Source organism: Pimephales promelas, chromosome 18 (assembly GCF_988280905.1).
Source record: "Pimephales promelas chromosome 18, fPimPro1.hap1.1, whole genome shotgun sequence".
In the NCBI taxonomy this organism is placed as follows: domain Eukaryota; kingdom Metazoa; phylum Chordata; class Actinopteri; order Cypriniformes; family Leuciscidae; genus Pimephales; species Pimephales promelas.
In genome coordinates, this window is record NC_142786.1 from 11,108,711 (window position 1) to 11,133,451 (window position 24,741).

Here is a 24,741-nt window from a genome sequence, read left to right on the forward strand (position 1 = left end):
CCAGTTGAGAGTAGTCAGCAGTATGTTGTGGAAGAGGTGGCCAGTAATCGCACTCAGAAAGAAGTAGTTTTTCCTTTGGCTGAAGAAGGTGAGATGCAAGTTGATGACAAATCTGAAGATAATGTTAAGAAAAGGAAAGCTAGGGATGAGTTTCAAATCTCTGGAAAAATGGGGAAATTGCCTCTTCATGGTTGTTCTCAGGCTTTTTATAGTGATGCTGAGGTAGGCTTTGATGCTGACTCTATAGTTTCCTCACAGTCCTTGCCCCTGGAAGGAAGTGGATACTCTATGTTGAGTATTAAAAAATTTGAAATTTTTTATTTCTAGAAATGTTAAACTTTTCTAGAAATGGGGCTAGAAATGTTAAACTTGAGTGTGCATTTCCTGATCTACAACTTTTTGTTGATTCAGTTAAGAATTATCAAAATGAAAGTGTTGGAGAGAAAGTGTTCAATGATCAAGAATTTTATCGCCTAAAGAAACTTGTTTTGAAAGCTAAAAGACAGCTAGAAGATGACGAATATGTTTAGCTTTTCAAATTAGTTTTTTCTTTGTTTTTCTTTTGGTTTTCTTTTTTCCTTTTTTATGAGTGAGTTAAAGATAGGCAGTCTGAATTCGAATGGAGCAAGAGACGAAAGAAAAAGAGCTCCATTTTTCAGATTGTGCTCCCTCAAAAAATTGGATGTTATCTTTGTACAAGAGACACATAGTACTTTTGATAACGAAGTTGATTGGAAGAGAGAATGGGAGGGTGATGTTTTTCTAAGTCACAAAACCAGTAATAGTTGTGGAGTGGGTGTTCTTTTTTCAAAAAGTTTTAATTCTCAAGCTGTTGAGTGTGAAGAAATTATTAAAGGTCGTTTGTTAAAAGTGAGAGTAATATATGAAAATGTCATATAGAACGCTATATGACAAAACGGCGCTATACTACGCACATGGCACCCTTTATCGTTAATATAACACGTGAACCCAAGACGTTATAAATCCTTTAGCGTGAATATGACACGCACACCCTATCCCACACCTAAACTTAGCCCTCATAGCGCGTGTTATATTAACGATAACGGGTGCCATGTGCGTAGTATAGCGCCGTTTTGTCATATAGCGTTCTATATGACGTTAAAGGATGAGAATGCATTAATGTACAACTTGTATTCATCACTGTATATGCTCCAGCTGTTAGTAAAGAGAGATTGACTTTTTTGGAAAATGTAAACAATGTTGTTAGAGATTGCAATGAAAAAGAGTTTTTATTTGTGGGCGAAGACTGGAACTGTACAGAGAGTAGACGTGACAGAAATCATGTAGAGCCTCACTCTGCTTCTCGTGCCCGCCTGATCCAACTGGTCGAGACTCATGAGTTACATGATGTGTAGAAAGGGTTACATGAGAATCAAAGTCAGTACACCTGGACTCATTGTAAAGACAATTTATTGTCTATGGCCAGACTTGATCGTTTTTATTGTTTTAAACATCATTCAAATGTTGTAAAAAACTGCTTTATTAGCCCTGTTGGCTTTTCTGATCACTCACTCAGTGTGGTTTGTCTTTTTCTGAAGTGTGTAAAGCCTAGTAGTGCCTATTGGCATTTTAATACAGCTTTACTAGAAGATCATAATTTTAAAGAAGTTTTTGTATATTTTTTGGAAAAACCATCAAAAAAAAAAAAAAAATGAGTTTATTTCTTTGCAACAATGGTGGGACTTTGGAAAAGTTCAAACTAAACAGCTGTGTCAGCAATACAATCATAATGTTACCAAAGTCCTATTGAAATCAGTGAAAGCTCTGGAGTCAGAAATAGAAGAGCTCCAGCTTTTAGCTGAAGCCACTAAAGATCCATGTCATGTTGATGCTCTTGAGGTTAAGAAGTCTGTGTTAGTGAACATGCTTGGGGTGTCAGCACAAGGGGCTTTTATTAGGTCCCGATTTAAAAATGTGGCGGAAATGGATGTTCCATCACACTTTTTTTTTTTTTTGGCCTTGAGCGAAAAAATGGTCAAAAGAGATTTATACATAGTTTGAGGTCTGACTCTGGACTTGTGCTGTCTGATCATGCCGCTATTCATAAGCATGCTGTCAGTTTTTACTCTGATTTGTATAAATGTGAACACCAAGAGGAGCAAATGTTGGCTCAGAGTTTTTTATTCTAGTCTTCCCCAGGTTAATCAAGAAGATAATGAAATGCTGGAAGCGGATATTTCCCTGGGTGAACTGTATAGCCTTGCAGAGTATGCAGAGTAGGAAAACTCCTGGAATAGATGGTCTTAAGTTTTTTTGGTTTGTAATTGGAGAAGATCTTCTTGCAGTACTTAAGGATAGCTTAGCCACTGGACGTCTGCCTCTAAGCTGCAGTAGGGCAGTTCTTACCCTGATGCCAAAGAAAGGTGACCTGCAGCTCATAAAGGACTGGAGACCAGTGTCCCTTCTTTGTACCGATTACTCTCCAAAGTCTTGGCAAGTAGACTTGGTAAGGTGATGGCACAAGTTGTTTGGCCTGATCAAACTTACTGCATCCCGGGTAGGCTGATCTATGATAACATCGTTCTCATTCGAAATTTCCAAGCTTTTTGGTCTCAAAATGGGGATTGTTTCAATTGACCAGGAGAAAGCCTTCGACGGTGTTGAACACACATATTTATGGCAAACAATGTGTGCTTTTGGTTTTACTTCTGGTTTTATCAGTAAGATTAAGACTTTGTATGGTGATGCCCTGAGTGTGTTAAAAAATCAATGGTGTTTTGAGCGCTCCTTTTCAGGTCCAACGGGGAATCAGACAGGGCTGTCCGCTATCTGGCATGTTATACTCCTTGGCTTTTGAACCCTTATTACTTAGACTTAGATCTGTTTTACAAGGTGTTATTTTACCAGGGTGCAATATACCATTGAAATTATCTGCATATGCAGATGATTTGGTCATCATGGTGGATAATCAACAAGATATTGATATGCTGGCAAATGTTTTAGTTCAATTTGGCTTGATTTCTTCAGCCAGAGTAAACTGGAGCAAAAGTGAAGCTCTCAGGATAGGAGTGATGGAAAGAAATATTCAATTGCCAGTGGGTTTAAATTGGAAGACAGAGAGGGGGGGGGGGGGTGGTTTAAAGTACTTGGGTGTTTTTTTTTGGGTGAAGAAACTTTTGTCCTTAAAAACTGGGATAATGTTCTTGAAAGGACTAAAGGTTGTTTTGTCAGATGGAAGTGGATTTTACAAAAAATATCATATCGAGGTCGAGTTCTTGTTATTAATAACTTGATTTCATCCACTCTATGGCATCGTCTAGCATGTGTTGACCCTCCTCCAGATTTGCTGCCAAAGATTCAGGCACTTCTGGTTGATTTCTTTTGGGATAGTCTGCATTGGACACCTCAAAGTGTGTTATTTTTGCCGAAGGATGAAGGAGGACAAGGGTTAATTCATCTGAATAGTAGAGGGGCGACTTTCCGCTTTCAGTTTGTGCAGAGGTTTCTCTGTGGTCCCACAGACCTGGTGTGGAGACCATTGGCATGCACTATTCTGAACCAGCTAGGTGGACTTGGCCTAAACAGAACTTTGTTTCTGATGGATTTAAAGCAGCTCAACACCAGTGGATTGCCAAGTTTCTACCGTGGACTGTTGAAAGTCTGGAATCTGTTTAAAACTGAGAGGACAGAACATCACACTTCACTGTATTGGCTTCTCCAAGAGCCAGTTGTGTATGGGACCCGTTTGAGTGCAACCTGACACCTAGGTCTAACAGAGGTGAATTGGGGAAAAAGTGAAGCCATTTTAGTTGGAAAATGGTCGGAGTCTGAGCCAAGGCTTCCTGATGGATTGAATTGGACCAGAAATGGTTTTAAATATTTAGGAGTTTGTTTGGGTGATGACAACTATGTAAAAAGGAATTTTGAAGGTATCATTGAAAAAGTCAAAGGGCGACTAGATAAGTGGAGGTTTCTGCTCCCAAAAACGACGCCGTTGTGAGCATTTATACAGTACTTCTGCGTTCAGGTCTTGGTTGCTCTGCATTACTGCTCCGAAACGCTAGTTGGCGGCGGAGGGTTTTAATGTTCCACTGTGTTGAGATTCCTCGTAGCTAGGTTACTACAAGCAATAGCGACTGAAAGAGAGCTAATCATGTTGGAGTTGGAGCTTATTGAGGTGGAAAAACAGTTAATTTTAGTGAAATTACAAAAACTGAAAGGCAGAAATGAGAGAAGACGTCGGAGGAGATGGTACGTGTGGAAATGCGTGAGGTACGTGCAGAAATGCGTAGGAGGAAATGTGATGCTACCAAGCCGACCAATCACCGATCTTGCGGTCTGCGTCGTTGCGACGTGTAGTTGCATTTTTGAAGAGGTGCGCGTCAGGCTACGGCGAAGGGTACGCGATATGGGACGCGTCTGTGCGTATGCTACGGCGTACCTACCGCGCGCACCCTACGCAGAAGTATAAATTGGCCATAACAAAAGCAGTTGAGAAATGGAGATCAGCCCTCACTGGAGAGGAAACAGAACTATTGGATTTATACTCGAAGGGATCTATTCATCCTGAATGTAAAGATTCTTTTCCCGTTCTGAGACTGTTACCCAGTTTAGGGGAGTGCAGTGGTGTACTATTAGAGTGTGAGGAGCTCATAGTTGTGGGTCCAAACTCTGCACTGGGTAAAGACATGTATAAATGTTGTGTGAAGGCTTTTAACAAAACTTTTTTAAATAACAAATGTGACACTCCATGGCGTAAGGTTCTTAATCTTGATGTTAATGAAAAACCTGAATAGAGAGTATTATACAAATCACCATTGGTCAAGAAAACTGGAGACTTACAAGTGGAGACTGTTACATGGTGCTATTCCTGTTAATGCTTCTATTTCTTTGATTAATGATGATGTTACTGAAGCTTGTCCATTTTGTTCACAAAAAGATTTTTCATGCGTATTTGCATTGTGACCGGTTACAACCTCTTTTTAATATCTTGGATATGTTTTTTTATTTCTTTGAATGTAACTTTTTCAATGAAAGTGTTTATTTGTGGTGTTAAATATGTTAAAAAACACACGCAGAAATCTCAACTGTTAAATTTCCTGTTGGGCTAAAATTTCCTCAAGCTAAAATGAAGGAGAAGGTGGAGCAGAATGTTTGTAGTAGTATAGAAGCTGTTTTTTTTTTACTTTAGTTAAATCAAGAGTTTTAATTGACTATCATTACTACAGATTAATGCGCGATCTCTTAACTTTTGAAGCAATTTGGTGTTTAAACGGGGTCATTTGTGAATTTGTTGAAGAAGAGTTATATTTTCCTTTTTACCTAACATGTTCTTTTTTTTCAGTGTTGTATTTATTTAATTTATTATTTTTGTTTTGATTTGTGACATGGGAATAATTGTAATAAAAAGGGTAATTTAAAAATAAAATAAAAAATCTCTCTCTCTCAGAAGAGAGGTAAAAGACTGGGGGAAGGGTTTACACCAGTTAATTTAATGTATGGGCCAAAATACAGTAGAAGTAGAAGGGAAGCTTATGTTTTAATTAACTTTTCATTTGGACAGGCAAAACTGGCTATGGTTGTCACGAAAAAATGTGTGATGTGTCAATTGATGTGGTGTCTATTTGAAAGGGCTATTTGTGTCTATTTGAAAGAAATCAATGTGTCTATTTGAAAGGGATCATTAAAATCTTATATTAAAATTGTGTCTATTCGACAGGGATCATTAAAATCTTATTAAAATGGAGTTAACATTACAAACTGGTCAATGAAATGGACATTTTTAAATACAAATGGGGAGTAAATCAATGCATCTCATTTTTTTTTTTTAACTTTTTGTAAATAGATTTCTCTCTCTCTCTCACCATGGCCTCTTTGGTATGCATCTCCTCGGAGGCTGAGTCAGCAACTTTCTGGATGATGGGAGCGATATTAGTGGGACCATACAACTGGATTTTTGGGAGGCAGTTCTGATAAGCCTCAACAACACCTTGAATACCTGTAAAACACACATAACCAGTCAGGTCATCTCCAAAAATACACACACTTATTGTTAAATATTTTGAATTAAGCATAAAACTCACTAAATTGTGTTATTATTTTTTATGCCAATTTATGACAAATTTATAAAATTTTCAATGGTATAAGAAAAAAACTATCACTGAATGGATGTCATATTGCTGCTCATTTCTGACTATATGAAAATATACTGACTATATGAAAAAAAAAAAAAACCCAACATAACCATGGGGGTTGTGATGGCGCAGTGGATAAGACACATGCCTTTGGTGTGAGAGACCCGTGTCGAATCCACTGTGAGACACCAATGTGTCCCTGAGCAAGACACTTAACCCCTAGTTGGTCCAAAGGTGTGCGACCTTTGACATATATAGCAATTGAGTCGCTTTGTATAAAAGCATCAGCTAAATGAAAAAATGTAAATGTAAATAACCTTTCACCTCAGACTTATGTGCAAAAGATTAAGTAAAATTCCCTACAATTTGCACAATTACGATCTGCCAGATATGCATGTTCCATAAATATCTGAAAGGCAGGGCGAGACGCAGAGGCGGGGCCGACAGGGCGAGGCACAGAGGTGGGGCCGGCAGGGCGAGGAGTCTAAACGAATCCTCCTTCTCCTCCTGCGGCGGCGTCTCACTTGGCTTGACTCACTCGCTGGGCTTGATTCATTCACTTGACTTGAAGCAACACTGGACTGACTAGATTCAACACTGGATTTAATTGATTCACTCACTTGACTTGATTCAACACAGGACTCACTTGGCTCGGCACTTGACTCACTTGGCTTACTTGACTCACTTGATTCAGCACTTGACACACTGGACTCGGTACTTGACTCACTTGACTCGGCACTAGACACACTTGACTTGGAACTTGACTCACTTGATTCGGTACTTGACTCATTAGGTTCGGCACTTGACTCACTTGACTCGGCTGGCACGCACTCAGACTCAGTAGAAAACTCTTGAGGCAGGAATGCAACGGAGCTCACGTGAAGTGTTAGAACAACAGGATTCACATGTTGCGTGGATTTGGGGGACTCTTCACAAAGTGCTGGTTCAACTGGGCTTTCATGTAGCGCTAACTCGGCGGAGAACGTGTGAAGCGCTGGTTCACTGGGAGACTCTAGATGCATGGATTCAGTGGGTACCTTGTAAAATGCCGAATCATTCCCAGATAGCAAACTGACATTGAATCAACGTGGAAATATGACATCGAAACAACGTTGATCTGACATTGTTTTGCTCATCGAATTAACGTTGAACCAACGTCAGACGCGTCATTCTTTCAAAACTAACGGAAAATCAACTTAAAATCAACGCGTTGTTTCAACGTTATGAAAGCAAACCAATTTTCGATTTTCATTTAGCTTTGATGAATGCCGCGTCTGACGTTGGTTCAACGTTAATTCGATGAGCAAAATCAACGTTGTTTCAAGGTCATGAGAGACGTCGTTTCCACGTTGGGTTCCACTGTCTGGGTTGGGTCCTCTGTGAAGTGAAAGTTCCAAAAAAATCCACAGTAAAAAGCGAACCGCTCATGGAAAAGGCCAGATCAATATATTGGGAAAGAGTCCAGCTTGGACTCGGAAACGGTATAGCAGAGCCGAGCAGTTCAGACAGTCCTCCCCGAAAGAACATCATTAAACAAAAATCATCCAAGTAGGACTGACGAGAGAGCTTCAAAAAAATCCATCACAAAAACCTTAAGAGGACGTTCTCCTTGGCGGAGGCTTACGATCTGTGCTGTTGGATCCATTACGAGGTCCGTGTTCCTCTCAGCCGCTGGATCAGTAGTGGCTCAGTATTCTGTCATGAAACTGCACATGGAACATGGACAGAGGTGATCCAAACGCAGGCTTTATTAAGAGGAGAATCCAGAGAGAGATACAGAGAAACATGCAGGGGTCAAAACCAGGTTAGCAGTCCAGCTCAGCAAACACACAATGCAGGGAATAGGCAAACAGGAAGACCAGAAACAGGCAGGGAGTCCAGGAACCGTGAAACTCGAAAACACTAGGAAACAAGAAAACCAGGAAAACCCTCGAAGCAGTCATACACCAACACAATACTGAGCCCCGAACAAAGGGAAAACTCAGGCTTAATCTAAAACAGGTGCAACCAATAAACCATAATAATCCAGGGTAAAACATGAATGAAACAATAAACTAGGAAGGAGTGCCCCGAGAGGCGCAAGCGGGCACTCCAGCCGCAGATCGTCACAGTTTGTAATGTTTGCCAAATTGGTAATGAAAGAGGAATCACTATCTTACCATTCAAATTTGGAAGCAAATATATGGACTGCCCAGCTCAATAGCACATTAGTACTACAGTAGTACTATAAATACATGTGTATTTATACAGTACGTTAATTTTATAGAAATGTGGTATGTATAAAACTGAAGATTCACAGTTGCAGTAGGAAGATATTTTTAAGAATGTGTGGTGGTGGTAGTGTTAGGGGAAGACATGATAGAGTGAGTACAAGAATTAACAAGCAACTGAGAATTTTCCGTTTAAATGTAATACGTTTTTATAAAAATAAATGTACTGTATAAAAAAAGGTTATTTTACTTTTTTTCTGTACAATGTGCAATAGTATTGACTTTTCCCACTATATTTTAGCTACAGTTGAAATCTTTTTCCAAAAATCTCAGTGTGTTACACAGACAAAACTTGTGTTGCGTCAACTGACACTGAGGGAATGCGACGTCTTGAAGTCTCTTGCTTCTGTGTCTTCCATCTCTGTCAATTTGTTGTTGAATTGTCTATATATCCACTTTTTTATGTTAAAGACTATGGTGAGCAAGCAGCAGTTTAGAGTGTGTGTGCACCCATGCACACGGTATTTAATGAGTAGGGACACACATGACCTTTGTGTTGCTTATTTGGGTGAGGAGCATTCACAGTCAGCACTAGAGAGCACTGTGATGTGCTTCCTATGTGGATGCTCCGATGCTGCCTGGCGTTCTTTTGCGAGGACGCTCAGGCTCGCGTTCCCCATGGCTCCCCAGGGCTCTGGTCCTGCTGCTGCAGAGTCAACTTCAGTCCTGGGGTTTGCAAATGGATCTATCAACAGGGTTAAAGATGGGCCCAGTCTTATCTCTGCCTTCACCTGAGAGATCTAGTGCCTTCTCTCAGGGTTTGGAATCACGCGCTGCAGTTACTTCCGCCCTGAATCTACTTCCGGCACTGACACTGCAGCTATCTAGTTCTGAAGAACTAGATGTTGTCAAGCAAGGAATCACTGACACTGCAGGCACTGACACTGCAGCTATCTAGTTCTGAAGAACTAGATGTCAAGCAAGGAAGCAAACAAGCGACTTTATTTATATAGCAAATTTTCAAACAACAGACATTGCACCAAAGTGCTTTGCAAAAATGATAACATTAAAAGCATAGAACAAAACAAACATAACTCATTCAAAAGCTAAAGAAAATAAATACGTTATTAAATAAGACTTAAAAGTGTCAATTGATGGAGCTGACCTCATGTGGAATGGGAGACTTTTCAAAGAAAAGAATTTGGGACCTATCAAAGAAAAAGCTCTCCTTTTGATTTTACAGTTTTTCTCGATTGTTTACACACATTTTCTGAAAGAATGCCTCATATTCTCAGAACTCTACACACAAATCTAAAAACACTCACACAATTGGCAAAACCCCTCAATTCTCCTGCAAAATGAAACTTTACATTCAAAACAATGTTATTTCTTCTCAAAATGGTATTTTGTTTTCAAATGACACACACAAACCATCATATGAATAGACATTTATAAGAACCAGTTAAACACTGATGTGCTCAATGGAAAACACTATGATCAATGGAAAACACTTCTTCTCCATTCATCATAATGACTTAGGCCTTTTTTGTTCAGTGTTACACTTACTACAGATATTACATACATAACTGTGTTGTAAAATATTTGAGAATATTGTTTTTTATACACAGAATACACAAATACACGGTAACAAATATATTTTATTTTTCCCACAAAATCAATGGGAGATAGATCCCACATTTTGTACACCCCAACCAACACAAAGTTGCACATACAGTGGTCTACATACAAAACAACAGAATTTCTTATGCTGTTACAGTAAAAAAAAAGAAAGAAATAAAAAAAAATCTACAGTATGCTGCATCCTCTCTTTGGTTTTGGTATTTTATGCCAAAACTCTGATCGCTAATTGTAAAACTGTGTGAAATGTGTTTGTGTGAATATTTGAATAGCAGTGTGTTCCTCATGAAAACAAGAGATTTTCTGCATGAAAGTGCCAAATGCAGAGAATTGTGTTTAGTGTTTTGAAAAAAGTGTGTTTTAGAACTGCAATTTGAGTGTAAAGCAGGAATTGTGCTTGTAGTTCAGTAGAATTGGTTCAGGGGGTTGGTGAATGAGTTGTTGTGGTCATTGTGTCTCAAGTACCAGAAAATGTGTGTAAACAATCGAGAAAAACTGTAAATGACAAAGAGGGACCTTTAAAAGCCGTTGATCGGAGAAACTGAGAACTCTAGAAGGAGAGTAGGGAATAATAGGATCACTGATGTACTGGGGGCAAGGCCTATTAGGGCCTTGTAGAGACTTTAAAATCTATTCTGAATTTACCCGGAAGCCAATGTAAGGATTTTAGCATAAGAGTAATATGGTCTCTCTTTCTCACCACGTTAAAATCCTTGCCGCTGCATATTGCATTAACTTTAGGCGGACTAGCATAGAATGGGGGAGACCAAAACTCTTTACCCCTAAACTCTTTACATGATCTTCAATCTTTAGGGACAAGGAACCTAAATGGTCAGGAAATGTAGGTGAGATGTGAGAGCCTACAATCAAAACCTCAGTTTTACTCTCATTTAGCGAAAGTTGCTAGTAAGCCAAAGTTTAAAATCACCGTCACATTCTTGTGCTTTTTCCAGCAAACAGGTTTTATCTAATATCACAGGAAAGCAAAACTGGAGATTGTTGGCATAACAGTGGTATGAAATACTATAATTCCGAAAAATAGTGCTTAGAGGAAGCATATACAAAGAGAACAGCAATGGTCCCAAAATCGACCCCTGAGGAACCAGCCCGATCTCATGAAAGTTCGTATCTATGGCACGAATGTCATTTCTCGTGGCATTTATACGCCAAAAGCAGTTTTTGCGTGTATTTGGCACGCGATTTTCGCGTACATATTATACGCACTTTTTTTCCGTATAATACACACGAACTCCCCACCCCCCTCCCCCCTAAACCTAACCCAGGGTTTTTTAGTGCGTACCATATACACGAAAAAAAAACACTTTTGGCGTATAAATGCCACGAGAAATGACACTCGTGGTATAGATACGCATCTTCATGAGACTGTGTTGGAGGAACACCATGAACTAAAGGGGCCAATGTGGAAGAAAGGTCTCCCAGATTCACAGCAACTGTCTTGTCTTTTTAATATGAGGCAAACACTGAAGTACTATACCCTGGACACCAACCCTACACTTCAGACAGTTCAGAAGAATCTAATGGTCAGTCGTATTGAAGGCAGCGCTTAGATCTAATAAAACTAGAACAACATGTGATCCTGAGTCCAACGATAATTGATTATTATTGATAATTGATTATTCTAATATTAATGACCTTAAGCAGTGCAGATTCTGTGCTGTGACAGGTCCTAACGCCCGACTGGAATGTGTCAAATGCTTTTGAGGAGCTAGTTGAGGTTGTATTCCCAAGGGCTGGTGCCCGGGGCTCATATAGTCCATAATCACCAGGGACTCACAAAGAGTCTGAGAAGAGAGGCAAGAAGCGTCATTCGCAATAAGTTAGCACCCTAAGGGAGCTAATCACATCAACAGTGTTGTACACAGTCAGGGTGAAAATGTTTGGCCTGAACTGGGTAACGGTATGGGTCTTACTTTTGCCCATGGAGTTATTTTAACGATCAGCAAGCGGTGCTCAAGTGGTTATAGTATTCTGAGCCGAAGCAACGGGGCAGACAATACTGATTTTTAGACTGAAAGTAGTTTAGCCTGTAAGGCGGGAACCTATAGGTTATAAAACCTTATAAATGTAGACGGGGAGGCCCAGCCTGCCACCATACAGATATCCTGCAAGGTAATCCCGCTACACCAAGCCCACGACGAGGCCATGCCTCTTGTGGGGTGCCCTCTAACACCTAAAGGACACTTCAAGCCTTTAGACGTGTATGCCATTGCTATGGCATCAACTATCCATCTGGATAGGCTCTGTTTCAATGTGGCTAGTCCCTTAGCAAGTGCGCTGAATGAAACGAAGAGCTGCTCAGTCTGTCTGAAAGGGAAATAATCTGAGCCCCCGAAAAGTGTGTTGAGGGATTTAGGCACGTATCCGTGTCTTGGTTTGAGTTAGACTTTCGAGTAATTTGGCCAAAATTCCATACATGTCGTGCTTTCTGAGAGCGCTTGTAAATCCCCTATATGCTTCACTGAAGCAAGAGCCAAAAGAAAAACTGTCTTGAATGTCAGATGTTTCATGTCTGACAAATGGATTGGCTCGAACGGGGCACCTTCCAAAACTGTGGAAAGGTCCCACATGGGGACTGAGGGGGGTCTGGGAGGATTCAGCCTCTTAGCTCCCTAAGGTACATGATGACCAAATCCTTCTTCCTCAGTGACTGGCCAGTCGTGGGTTTTGTAAACGCTGCTATGGCTTCCACATAAACTTTGAGCGTAGATGGGGTTCTGCCCTTATCCAATTGCTTTTGAAGGAAGGAGAGAACTTTCATAACCACACAGTCTAGGGGTGGAAAGCCTCAAGCTTTGCACCAGCCAGAAAACACACACTATTTTGAGGAATAGATTTGTCTAGAAGATGGCACTCCAGCCTGCATAATCGTGTTTAAAACTCCCTCCAGGAGGTTTGTGGGTACCCGTTGATGGCCCATACGTGGGACCACAGCTCTGGGTGAGGTTGCCAAATCGAGCCCTTGGCCTGAGAGAGGTCTTTCCTCATCAGTATTGGCCATGGGGCAGTACTTGTCAGCTGCATCAGAACTAGGAACCAAGCCTGGTTTTTCCAGAGCGGAGCCACAAGTAGCACTGAGCATCCTTTTCCCCTGATTCGTTACCTGAGGTAGGAGTGAGACGGGAGAAAAAGCATAGAGTGGGCAGCGGGGCCAGATGTGGGCCAGCGCATCCCTGCTCTTGGAGAAAAACGAACAGTGAGCGTTTTCTTGGGATGCAAACAGGTCTACCTGCGCTCTCTGCCAAATGACTCCCACAGCAGGACGACCGTCTGCGGGTGCAGCGAGTCCCCAGGTTTACACCTGAATGGTACCAGTCGACTGCTCTCCAAGGTTTCAGAGCTGTGACACATTTCTGATCGACCTTGAGGCGAAACAGACCGGAGGCTCATGCTCGAGGTGGCACTCGCGCTTTTAGCCATAACTGCAGCGGGCGCATGCGAAGCAGACCCAACTGGAGTGCTGATGATGCTGAGGCCATGAGACCCAGTATTTTCTGAACCTTTTGAGCGGGACTGTAGTGCTGCAGAGGAAGGATTTCGTGATGTGCTAAATGTTCAGTCTGAGAGCAAACTTTTCGTCCAATTGACTTTGAGACCTAGATTCTCGAGATGTTCGAGTTATATGGTCCTGTGTTCTATGTTCTACGAGAGCCACATTGTAAATGTACGGAGTGCTAGGGACAGGCCGAACGGTAGGACTTTGTATTGATATGCCTGGTCCTCGAAGGCGAATCTCAAAAATCGCCTGTGACTTGATGCTATTTGTATTTGGAAATATGCGTCCTTCAGTTCTATTGACATAAACCAGTCCTCTTGGCAAATCTACGCAATGATTTTCCTGGTTTTGAGCATTCTGAATTGGCATTTCACAAGCACTTTGTTCAGCTGTCTTAGATCTAGAATGGGTCTGAGACCCCATCTTTTTTCGGTACCAGAAAATATCTGCTGTATAGACCCCCTTAGCTCTGAGCTTGAAATAAAGGCTCTATGGCCCCTTTGTTCAATAGTTTCATTTTTTGGCTCGAAGTAGATGAGCTACTTTGGTTTTTACCGTAGTTTCGACCTGTGCCGTGTAGCAGCAGAGATGTCAAGGGAACTGCAGTGAATAGCCTCTTTTTATAATGTTCAGCTGGTACTCTACGGAAGATTTGTCCACGCATTTGCATAAATAGCTAGGGGTAGAATGAGATCTGGGTTCTGGTCACAACATAGTGACGACCAGAGAGCTTTGGCATGCTGTAACGTAAACACTGTGCTTGCAGTGTTTCGGGGAAACCTGACTGCCCTGCCGGAAAGTTCGAAGCTGGCTACACGATGGACACCTGGGACAGTGGCGGGTCGTGTGTCTGGCGGCTCTTTCCGTAGAGGATGTTGAAGATATCTACCTATTCGGAACCATGATAACAGGTCTTCAGCTGATTGGATTAGGCATTGCCCTGGTTTATCGAGGAATTAAAAAGAAGGTGACAGCTGTCCAAAGCCTCACAAGGCTGCCCGTCATGATTGAAGCGGTGGGCAGAGCTGTCAGCACTGAGACTGTGTCTATGAACCAGAATATGGATAACATCATGGAGAAGCTCACAGCTTTGCAAAGGCAAATGGATCGTTTTGGAGACCAAAATGGACCATGAGAATAGCCGTAAATTGAATACGGCTACTCACCCGAAGACCAAACAATCTCAAATCTATCTGTTTCCAGCCGCCCTCAACCAGCACTGGCCTTGGCAAAGGCCGCTGTTGGAACAACAACTCCCCCGGAAGAGCACTGGAGTGAGCCGCTCTTGCGTTCCTTCCCCGACGCCCCAGACTCCTGGTGATTGTTGACTCTGTCTGGGACCTGATCAAGGTTTTCTCCATGGCAACTTGCTGTGTATCGCTATGACAATCCTGCAGACTGAGGCACCTAGATTGTGATGCCAGGCATAGCGACTCTCCAGACCTACACACACACAAACTCTTAGATATATGTACAGATATGCAATCACCAGCCCCACAACCCATCTCTCGCCTTCGCCACCCAGTCTGACAGGCGGGTCTGAGACCAGAGCTGAGAATGGCTTCTTGCCTATGCTTGCCATTTTATTTGTGCGAGCCCTGTACTGTGGTGGCCTGTGCTTGTGTGTACGAATAAACACTGGGTCTTGGGCATTTTTATTACACTCTTTACACCATCAGCCATGGCCGGAATACTAGAAATTACACTGTTTATGTGGTACAAGTGGGCTTGTTTACGGCAAAATACACTGTAACAGTTGCATTTTCTGGAAATGAATGAGCGAAAATTTTCGGTGGAAGTCTGGCCGTGGTGAGAATTAAACACTGTTGTTTACCTAGAAGGGCTAGGAAGACTTTGAGGCCTCAGACTTTATCTCTTTTGCTGGGGCCCACATGGAGGGGGGCAGCGGCCGGCAGAGCGAGAGTGTGATCTCTGGTCCCGGGCTTGACGGCGCTGTGAAGCGGCGGCGGGCAGAGGCTGTGGCTGGGAGCTTCGAGCAGACCGCTGTTTTGGGCGATCTGCTGTGAAGCTAGAGCGCTTTGGTGAGAAGTGCTTCATAGCCCGTGACATCTTCTGAACCTCAGCGAATCTATCTGCAAAATTTTTGACGGATGATCCAAAGAGGCCAGCTGGGGAGATGGGCGCGTCGAGGAAGACTCGAGCGGATTCCAGCGCTCCGAGTCCGGCATCTCAGATAACGTCAGCCATAGGTGTCTCTCAGCAATGATGAGAGAAGCCATGTTCCGCCCAATGGCCTGTGCAGCAGATTTTGCGGTACGAAGAGCCAGGTCCATAGCGCTCCTCAAATCTGGCACGCTAATAGCTTTCGGTCCTTCCTCATCCAGTTTTCGGAGAAGCTCGGCTTGGGAGATCTGCAGTACGGCCATCGAGTGTACTGCCGATACAGCCTGCCCAGCGGCAGTATAAGCGCAGCTGTGCATAGTGGAAGTAGTGCTGCAAGCTTTAGAAGGTAACGCCGCCTTAGCTCGCCGTCCAGCAGAGAGCGGGCAAAGATGGGCAGCTACTGCTTCTTCTACTGGAGGAAGAGATTGGTATCCTCTGTCTTTAGCACCATCCACCACAGAGAATGCTAGTGGGTCAGAGGAACACACTCTGACTGAGAAGGGGGCGTTCCAAGACTTTGCAACTTCTTCATAAGGTTCAGGAAGAAAATGGCCTGGAAGATGGTGGAGGATTGCCCCTTTGCAGAAAACATCCAACCAGTTGGGCGCCGCCCACTCAAGGATCATTTTTGGGTTCAATTTCTTGTGGAAAAAAGGTTTTCTCCTAGCGTATTACGCAGTACGAGAGAACCTCTCATAAGAGAACTAGCGGTTTTGAGCATGTTAATACATTTTCAAAAAATGTGCCAAAGTGAATTAGAAAAACTGTAAATGCTAGAGTATGCAGTAAAAGAGTTAATGGTTTATCCATAAAAAACCTGACATATTCTCTTTGCCATTGAGTGTGTGTGGGAGATTTTGACTCATACATTAAGAAAGCATTGGAGTTCACTGAACTTTGTTTTTGAAAAATAAAAACATGTTTGTATAGGCATGAAATTATATTGTTTACACTTAATTACTCACCGGCACATTCTGGGTTATCTTCATCAAAATTCACAGCAAAATCATGAGAAACCTAAAGAAAGTAGAAAAAGTAAACCTATTGACAAAACCTCAATGATCAGTAACAGTGATGGCAGAGTTACTGCTTTCAGAAACAAAAGGCTTCGTTCAAAAGGCTTGGAGAAAAAGACTCAATCGGACCCATATTAGATTATGATAGTAGAGTCCATATGATGTACTGGAAGAACTACAACATTTAATTTCTTTATTCATAAGTTTTCAAGGTTAATTCATATTCAGAGTCATTACAACCAAAAAATGGGATAAGATCATGCATAAAACATGGAGCTTCCCTGTGGCTGAAACTGCGGGGAGAAAAAAAATGCATTCTTAGAGTCACATCCAACCTGCGGCCATGACCTCTGATTGTAACATATGGCAACCAATCAGATGACCTGATTTTGAGTGATTGGCATAGATTAGCAGGAATGATTATTGTAAAAGGGCATCAGCAGTTCATGAATTATTCAGAAATCTCCTGAGGTAACAGCAAGGGATTTAAAGCACTGGTTTCCCCAACGATTTATTGTATTGTATGGGAATCTCCTTGCAGTCTTAAAATCAGACTACAAATTCAGTCTATTCAATTTCACCTGAGTCCATCAAATGAATGAAATTTGTTATTAAAATGACACAGATCAAATACTTCTTGCAGGGGATTACTAAACTAAATATAATTTGATCTTATTTTTTATTCTGTCATCATTTACTCACCCTCAAGTTGTCCCAAACCTGTCTGAATTTCTCTCTTCTGCTGAACACAAAAGATGACATTTTGAAGAACGTTGGTAACCAAACAGTTGATGGACCCCATTAACTTCTATAGCGGATTGGAAGTCAAAGGGGCTTATCAACTGTTTGGTTACCCATATTCTTCAAAATACCTTGTTTTGTGTTCAGCAGAAGAAAGAAATTAATACAGGGTTGGGACAACTTAAAGGGGGATGAAAACATAACAGAATTTTTATTTTAGAAGTAGCCTATCCCTTTAAAGCATAAAAAACTATCTTATTTATTTATTTTTCTTTTCTTTTTTTTACACATAAAAATAACGAACTTACTTTGAAGTCTGGTGGGATTTGGGCTCCAAACCCAAAAGCAGGAAACATTTTGTCGCTGGAAACAGATCAGAAAGAGAAAGGGTTAATGAGTGTGCATTGAGCCCCAGAGATGAGCAATGAGGTGAGCAAGAATGTGACATTGTGAGGGGTCAAATATAATTGACTCCAAGCTTAAGTGACATCTTGGGTGAGAGAGTGATTGAAGTGTAGAAACACAATCCTTGACATGACAGGTCTGCATACTACAGGCACTGGCAGTCATAATACTAAATGCTTGATTGATTGATGTAATGTATAATTGATTGATTAATTGTTTGAAGGTTTGGTTAATGGCCTGTACTGAGAAAATAACTGATGTAAACATTTCAAAAGAGAGTAGAGTAATAGTAGAGTCTGTTCAATTTAATTTGGTAAAATTCAAGGATTGGCTGTTTGCCCGACTGGTTGCATGATTGATTAGCTGATTTGTTGGTTGACTGACTGACTGACTGATTGAGGGATTGAGTGGAGGGTTACCTATCATAGTCCTGGCAGATCTCCCCAACAGCGATCAGCGCTTTGAGGTACTCATTGGGCTGATAAGGGTGAATGTAGTGGAGGGAGCAGCTGTTTCGAGGGTCGCCATTTGAGGCGGTGAAATCAATCGCCACCTGCAGAACAACAACACTTAAACAACACTTAAAGGGATAGTTCACCAGAAATGAAAATGCGGTCATTCTTTCTTCAGTGAAATACAAAAAGATAATTTGTAACTCTACTGGTTGCTTTTTTCAATCCAATTACACAAACCAAAGCCTCAAAAATAGATGCATAAACACAATAAATAAATTGTGTATATATGACCTGTGCACTATATGTCAAGTCATACGATAGCTTTGTGTAATGAATAGACTGAAATTGAATTATTCACTGACAGAACTTTCATTTGAACTCAAGAACCAAACAAGTCAGATTTGTGAACAAATCATTCAGAATGGTTTTGTAAACTGACAACAATTAATTGAAATCAAAAGAATTTGTTCATGAATCGGATATTGCATCTAGTCATGGAAAATTGTGACAACAATAGAGTCAACGATTTACATTACAAGATCCAGCCTATTGTCATATACAGTGTTGTGCAAGTTACTTCCAAACTGTAATACATTAGGTATTACTTGTTACTGTTATTTAAAAGTAATTCATTACCCTACAATATTACTGTCCCAGAATTGTAATGCGTTACATTACTCATGTATTACTTTTGAGTTACTTTCACCAAAATAACTAAGTAGAACTTAACTTTTGGGCTGTAACGATATGCAATATGAAACCGAAATCGCGATTCGCCACACGACTCAGATCCACGAACCTACAGAATCGCGACACACCTCTTCCAACTCCAGCGTTATTCTCCTTACCGTCCAGATCCAATGCTGCCTTATCTTTAAATTAGGCTATTAGTATTATTTGAAGTTAACATTATAAAATACGTAGACCTACACCACAAAACTAGTTGAGGATAAATTATTTAAAATTGGGGAAGTCCAGCATTATGGACATGATGACATTTGCAGTCAAAACTTGAAATAAAAATTCTCAGAAAATTCATGTATTGAAACGTATATAGGCTACTTCCTTAAAGGACTCCAGACATTAGACAAATATCAGTCTATGTTTTATTTTTAATATTAGGGAAAAGACACACATTCATGCATGACAAAAAAATAGGAGGCAAAATATATTTTTTGTAATTCTGTTAATTACACTGCGCAAATCGGATGAGGAAGGGTTGGCTCTCCAGTCTCCATAGAACTTAAAATATTCATTTTATTTTAGTTTTCGTGTTCGCATTTATGATGAAAAAACAATGTTACAGACGCGACCGCTCTGAACTGGCACTAAAAGACTGCTTTAAAACTTTCACATAGTCTGTTGCCTTTAAGAAGTAAAAGCAGACAATACACTGTAATACAACTGTAATACAAGCCTCACTGAACATGTAACGAGTAAAATATTACTGAAAATTGATTAGTAATGCCTTACACTACTGCGTTACAGCAAAAAGTAATATGTTACTGTAATGTATTACTTTTGTAATGCGTTACTCCCAACACTGGTCATATAACATGAGTGTAAGTAGCTCACAACGAAGGAGAAATCAGAATCACAGTCTTTAATGAGGCAAATACATCAACTTAAAGGATTAGTTCACTTTTGAAAAAAACTTTTGCTGATAATTTACTCACCCCCATGTCATCCAAGATGTCCATGTCTTTCTTTCCTCAGTCGAAAAGAAATTAAGGTTTTTGATGAAAACATTCATAATGGACTTCAATGGGAACCAGGTCCAACCGAGGTCCAAACGACAGTTAATAACAGTTTCAGATGCAGCTTCAAATGTCTTTAAACGACACCAAACGATGAATAAGGGTCTTATCATGCGAAACGATTATTTCAAAGCTTATTCCAAAAATGTAACTTTTCCAAGGACAAATGCTAGCGTTGTAATATATTGTGAGGCACGTTTGCAACGTCACGTAATACGTAATTACGTTCAAAAGGTCACGGGCGACGTAGCCGGAAGTACAGAACCAAAATCGTCCGACATCGTTGTTTTACCTTTTAATTCCTTTTTTGTAAACGGCGTTTGAGTTAGTTTTCACGTTCAACCTATGCGTTCAACTTGTAAACACTCTGACTCTGTACTTCTGGCTACGTCGCCCGTGAACTTTTGAACGTAATTACGTATTACGTGACGTTGCAAACGCGCCTCACAGAATGGAGAAAGGCTAGCATTTGTCCTTAGAAAAGTTACATTTTTGGAATAAGCTTTGAAATAACCGATCGTTTCGCATGATAAGACCCTTATTCATCGTCTGGTGTCGTTTAAAGACATTTGAAGCTGCATCTGTAACTGTTATAACTGTCGGTTGGACCTCGGTTGGACCTGGTTCCCATGGAAGTCCATTATAAGGAGAAAAATCCTGGAATGTTTTCATCAAAAACCTTAATTTCTTTTCGACTGAGGAAAGAAAGACATGGACATCTTGGATGACATGGGGGTGAGTAAATTATCAGCAAAAGTTTTTTCAAAAGTGAACTAATCCTTTAATGTTGACGTAAAACAAACAGAGAAGATGGACAAAGAACTGAAAGAGACAGGGAGTATACTAGAACAAATGAGGAAGCTAAATGAAATAACTAATTAACAACAGGTGAACTGAATGAAACAAACATGAAAATGATCCTTACACCTATATCGAGTACACTGCAAAAATACTTTTCTTACTTAGTATTTTTGTCTTGTTTCCAATCCAAATATCTAAAAATTCTTAAATCAAGATGCTTTTACTAGAAGAGTAAAAATAACAAGATATTATGTCTTGTTTTCCAGGGGAATTCATTAAAATTAAGTGAGTTGTTGCTAATGGGGTGAGAAAAATAATCCTAATTCAAACAGAAACAAGATTATTTTTCTTACCATATTGGTAGATAATTTTGCTTTTTTTTTAAAGCAAAAACAGAAAACAAGACCTAATATCTTATGGCATTTTACTACTTTAATAAATGCTTATTGATTTAAGAATTTTTTGATATTTAGATTGGAAACAAGACAAAAATACTAAATAAGAAAAGCATTTTTTGCTGTATATATGAGTGGAGTTTGGTTTGAGTTTAAGATGACAGTAAGATAAAAAAAGTGGGGGGAAATCCTTCCAAAAGCCATCCAAAACCACTTACTGTGAACTGAATCTGACAACCTCCCATGATGTAATCCAGGAAAGAGTGCATCTTTATGATCTGAAACAGAGATAAAATAATAATTATTAAACTGATAGTTCTGGTCCTGGATTCTGATCGGTTAACAGATCATTCCAGTTGTACATAACGAGTCCTTCAGCTCTAGAACAAGCCTCGCCGTCTCCTGTCTGTACACTCTAAAAAATGCTGGGTTGTTTTAACCCAAATTTGGGTCAAATATGGACAAACCCAAATGTTGGGTTAAAAATGTAATAAAAAAAATCACAGTTGAAAGTGAAAGTTGAAGTTGGGTTAAAATTTTAAACGACATTATTAACCCAACATTTGGGTTTGTCCATATTTGAACCAAATTTGGGTTAAAACAACCCAGCATTTTTTAGAGTGTAGCCCAACAGAATTTACCTCAGTTAAAGTGCATTCAAGGGTTGCAAGCCTGCTTCTGATCTGGTCCCAGAGTGCTTTAATAAAAGCTGTTTTCCTCATAGGGACCAAAAAAATATTTATTTTGATACAACAGCTGAAACTACTTAGCCTGGTTCAACCAGACTCTAGTTCATTTCATTTCCACAGAAGTAAAATGAAATTGAGCGGAAGTGCGTAGGAGGGCGCAGCCAGGCTAGAAACTACTAGCCTAACTTGTATAAATTTAAAACATTATTAAAGACAAGTAACAGCTACCCGTAGTTTTCAGGTAGAGACATTGAAAAAAATAAAATATTCAAAAGTAAAATACTGGATAGTCTTCACTGTATGAATTAAACAGATAAATCCTTATTAAAGATATAAAAGTTATTCAGTCAAAAGTAAAGAATATTTTTTTTTTTCCTTTGTTGCTTGATTAACATAAAAAATACAGACAGTAGCAGAAATAGTAGGCTGCTGTCACTTTAAGGCCAAATGCATGGATCCACACATATTTTTCTTAAACCATAACCATCCATGTTTAGGATACAGATGGACATTTTTATTTTGTGTGAATTTGTGCATTGTCTGAGACAGCTTTCTGGGTGAGCACTTCAGATGTCTGTGCACTCAAAAAAATAACTAGGGAGGTTGTGCACTTTACATAATATATTTATATATAGTTTACTTATAATAATTGTGTTTTTTGACTTTACTTGTTTTTTTCTATTAGCTCTATGTCATTGTGTTTCAATTTGACAGTACAAAATCCTAATGTGTTGTCTAAACACAAACCATTTATGTTAAGTAAAAAAAGAGTACATCCATAGGGTGGCAGTATAGCCATTTTGCCCGAACTTAATTTTATTGTGTTCAATCTGCTTAAATCTACGAACAACTTAAGTTTACTTAATCCGTTTGTGTTGGATTACATTGATTTGTGTTGCCTTAACTGAAACTGAGCAGTGCTTTTAGTTCCCATCATACTTTGCATATGGTTGAATTAAGAGAGAATAAATGTTAAAATTAAGTGTTATTTTATGTTTTTTTGAGAAATTTAGAAACAATTTACAATTACATTCTTGATATCAACACTTACAATTTTTGATATCAAGAATTAAATTCAACAATTAAATAATTGATAAACAATTAAATTCTTGATATCAACAATTACATTTTTCTAGTGAAATGTCCCCATTTTCACTAGTGAAATGTCCCCATAGGCTGCCATTCAAAACCAATTGTTGATATCAAGAATTGATTTCTTACTAGTTGAAATTCCAATTTCACATATCAGAAATACAATTATTACTAGTAAAAATCTTTATTTGATATCAAGAATTAAATTGTTACTAGTTGAAATAGTCTATTCTAGTCTATTCTTGATATCCACAATTAAATTGCTACTAGTAAAAATGTTCATTTTTGATATCATGAATGTGATTGTTACTAGTAAAAAAGCCATTTTAGATATCTGAAATAATATTGATATCAGAAATACATTTTCAGATATCAAAAATGGTAATTTTAACTAACAATTGAATTGTTGATGAATAGACATTTCAACTAGTGACAATTTAATTATTGATATCAGGAATTTACATTTTTACTAGTAACAATACAATTATTGATATCAAAAATGATATTTCTAATAGTTCAAGTATACTACTAGCTGCATCAGAAGTATATTTTATGAAAAATATTTATGAATATATATATTTTTTTTCTTACAAAACTAAAGTATAACAATAATAATAATTGTATTCTGGCCTCACTGAACCATTAGGTTCCTCCAGATGCTGACTTTAACATAAGAGATCTTCCAGGAACCACTTAAATTTGAAAAGACAATAACCCTTTTATAGCATTCAAGTTCCTCTAATTCCCCCAAAGCACTTCGAGGTCTCATGGTAGTGAAAAGGTGACTCCAGAACCTCTGAAATGAATACAAAGTGCTTCAAGGATCCCATAAGTTCCAGCAAGAACCGCAAATATTGTCAATGCTTCTCCAGTAACCCCAACTGTTGGAGAAAGAGCTTTGAGACACTTAAATTGTGTTTTTAGGTTCCTTGATAACAGGCAAGGATACAGGTAGACGGGCGCAAACACAGTGTAACATTCACATTGACCGACAATAACTGAATGAACAGAGAGAACTAAATACAAGCAGGAATCAGACATAACGATGTGAAAACAGGTGACACAGATGATCAAGACGAGGAACAGGTGGCTGATGAAGGAGTGAGTTCAGGAGTGGAGACAAGAGGATCCTGGGAAATGTAGTGCTGATGACAAGACAGACTGGTGCAGACGAAAGACTGTGACAATTGCTAAATAAAAACGAAAATGGTAATGAAAAAACCTTTGTGGTATTTGATCTATGCAATGTGTTCAACACAGATCAAAATACAGTACAAAGCATTTACAACCAATTGAATGGACCAGATATTATAATAAAAATGGTAAAAAAAACAGCATATTTTCTACCCAAAATTACTTACAGTTACAATTACAAGGACAGTCATAATGGTGGTACAGAGGGATGGATTTAAACTTCCTATTTAACCCAGATCTAAAATCCTTTATTTGTTTATTTATTTAGGCCTACTGCTAGAAAAAGAGTGTGAAAATTACTCACCTTGCAAAGGGTAAGAATTACCATTCCAGAATTTCTGTAGTTCTTCTTCTTCACTTGATACTTAGGATTAATACATTCCCACTGGATCTGTCAGAAACATGTTAAAGTAAAACAACACTACAGCACTATGCCACTCATTCAACTCATTCATCTCTGCAGTGAACTCCATCTGAAGTTTGTGATATATCTGTATGAGAGGAAGATACCCAAAGCCTGAGAGACAAATTGACAGATTGTATAGCAGATGTATAACAGATGTATAACATAGTGCCTGCAGTTGAGCTTTCAGAAAATATGAGAGTGATTGGCTG

The 24,741-nt window shown here is 39.5% G+C and overlaps 1 protein-coding gene across 5 annotated transcripts in view; it reads right to left on the minus strand.

Annotated features, from left to right (window-relative positions):
* Nucleotides 1-24,741, minus strand: part of cpne4b (copine 4b) — a 100,588-nt gene that overhangs the window by 14,830 nt on the left and 61,017 nt on the right. For all 5 annotated transcript variants that reach the window (XM_089123222.1, XM_039678893.2, XM_089123224.1 and 2 more), the window contains 6 exons: nucleotides 24,431-24,517; nucleotides 21,370-21,429; nucleotides 18,163-18,296; nucleotides 17,647-17,701; nucleotides 16,547-16,598; nucleotides 5,826-5,959 (listed from right to left, as the gene is read on the minus strand). In XM_089123222.1, coding sequence (XP_088979348.1) covers nucleotides 5,826-5,959; nucleotides 16,547-16,598; nucleotides 17,647-17,701; nucleotides 18,163-18,296; nucleotides 21,370-21,429; nucleotides 24,431-24,517 — 522 coding nt within the window. The remainder of the gene's footprint in view (nucleotides 1-5,825; nucleotides 5,960-16,546; nucleotides 16,599-17,646; nucleotides 17,702-18,162; nucleotides 18,297-21,369; nucleotides 21,430-24,430; nucleotides 24,518-24,741) is intronic.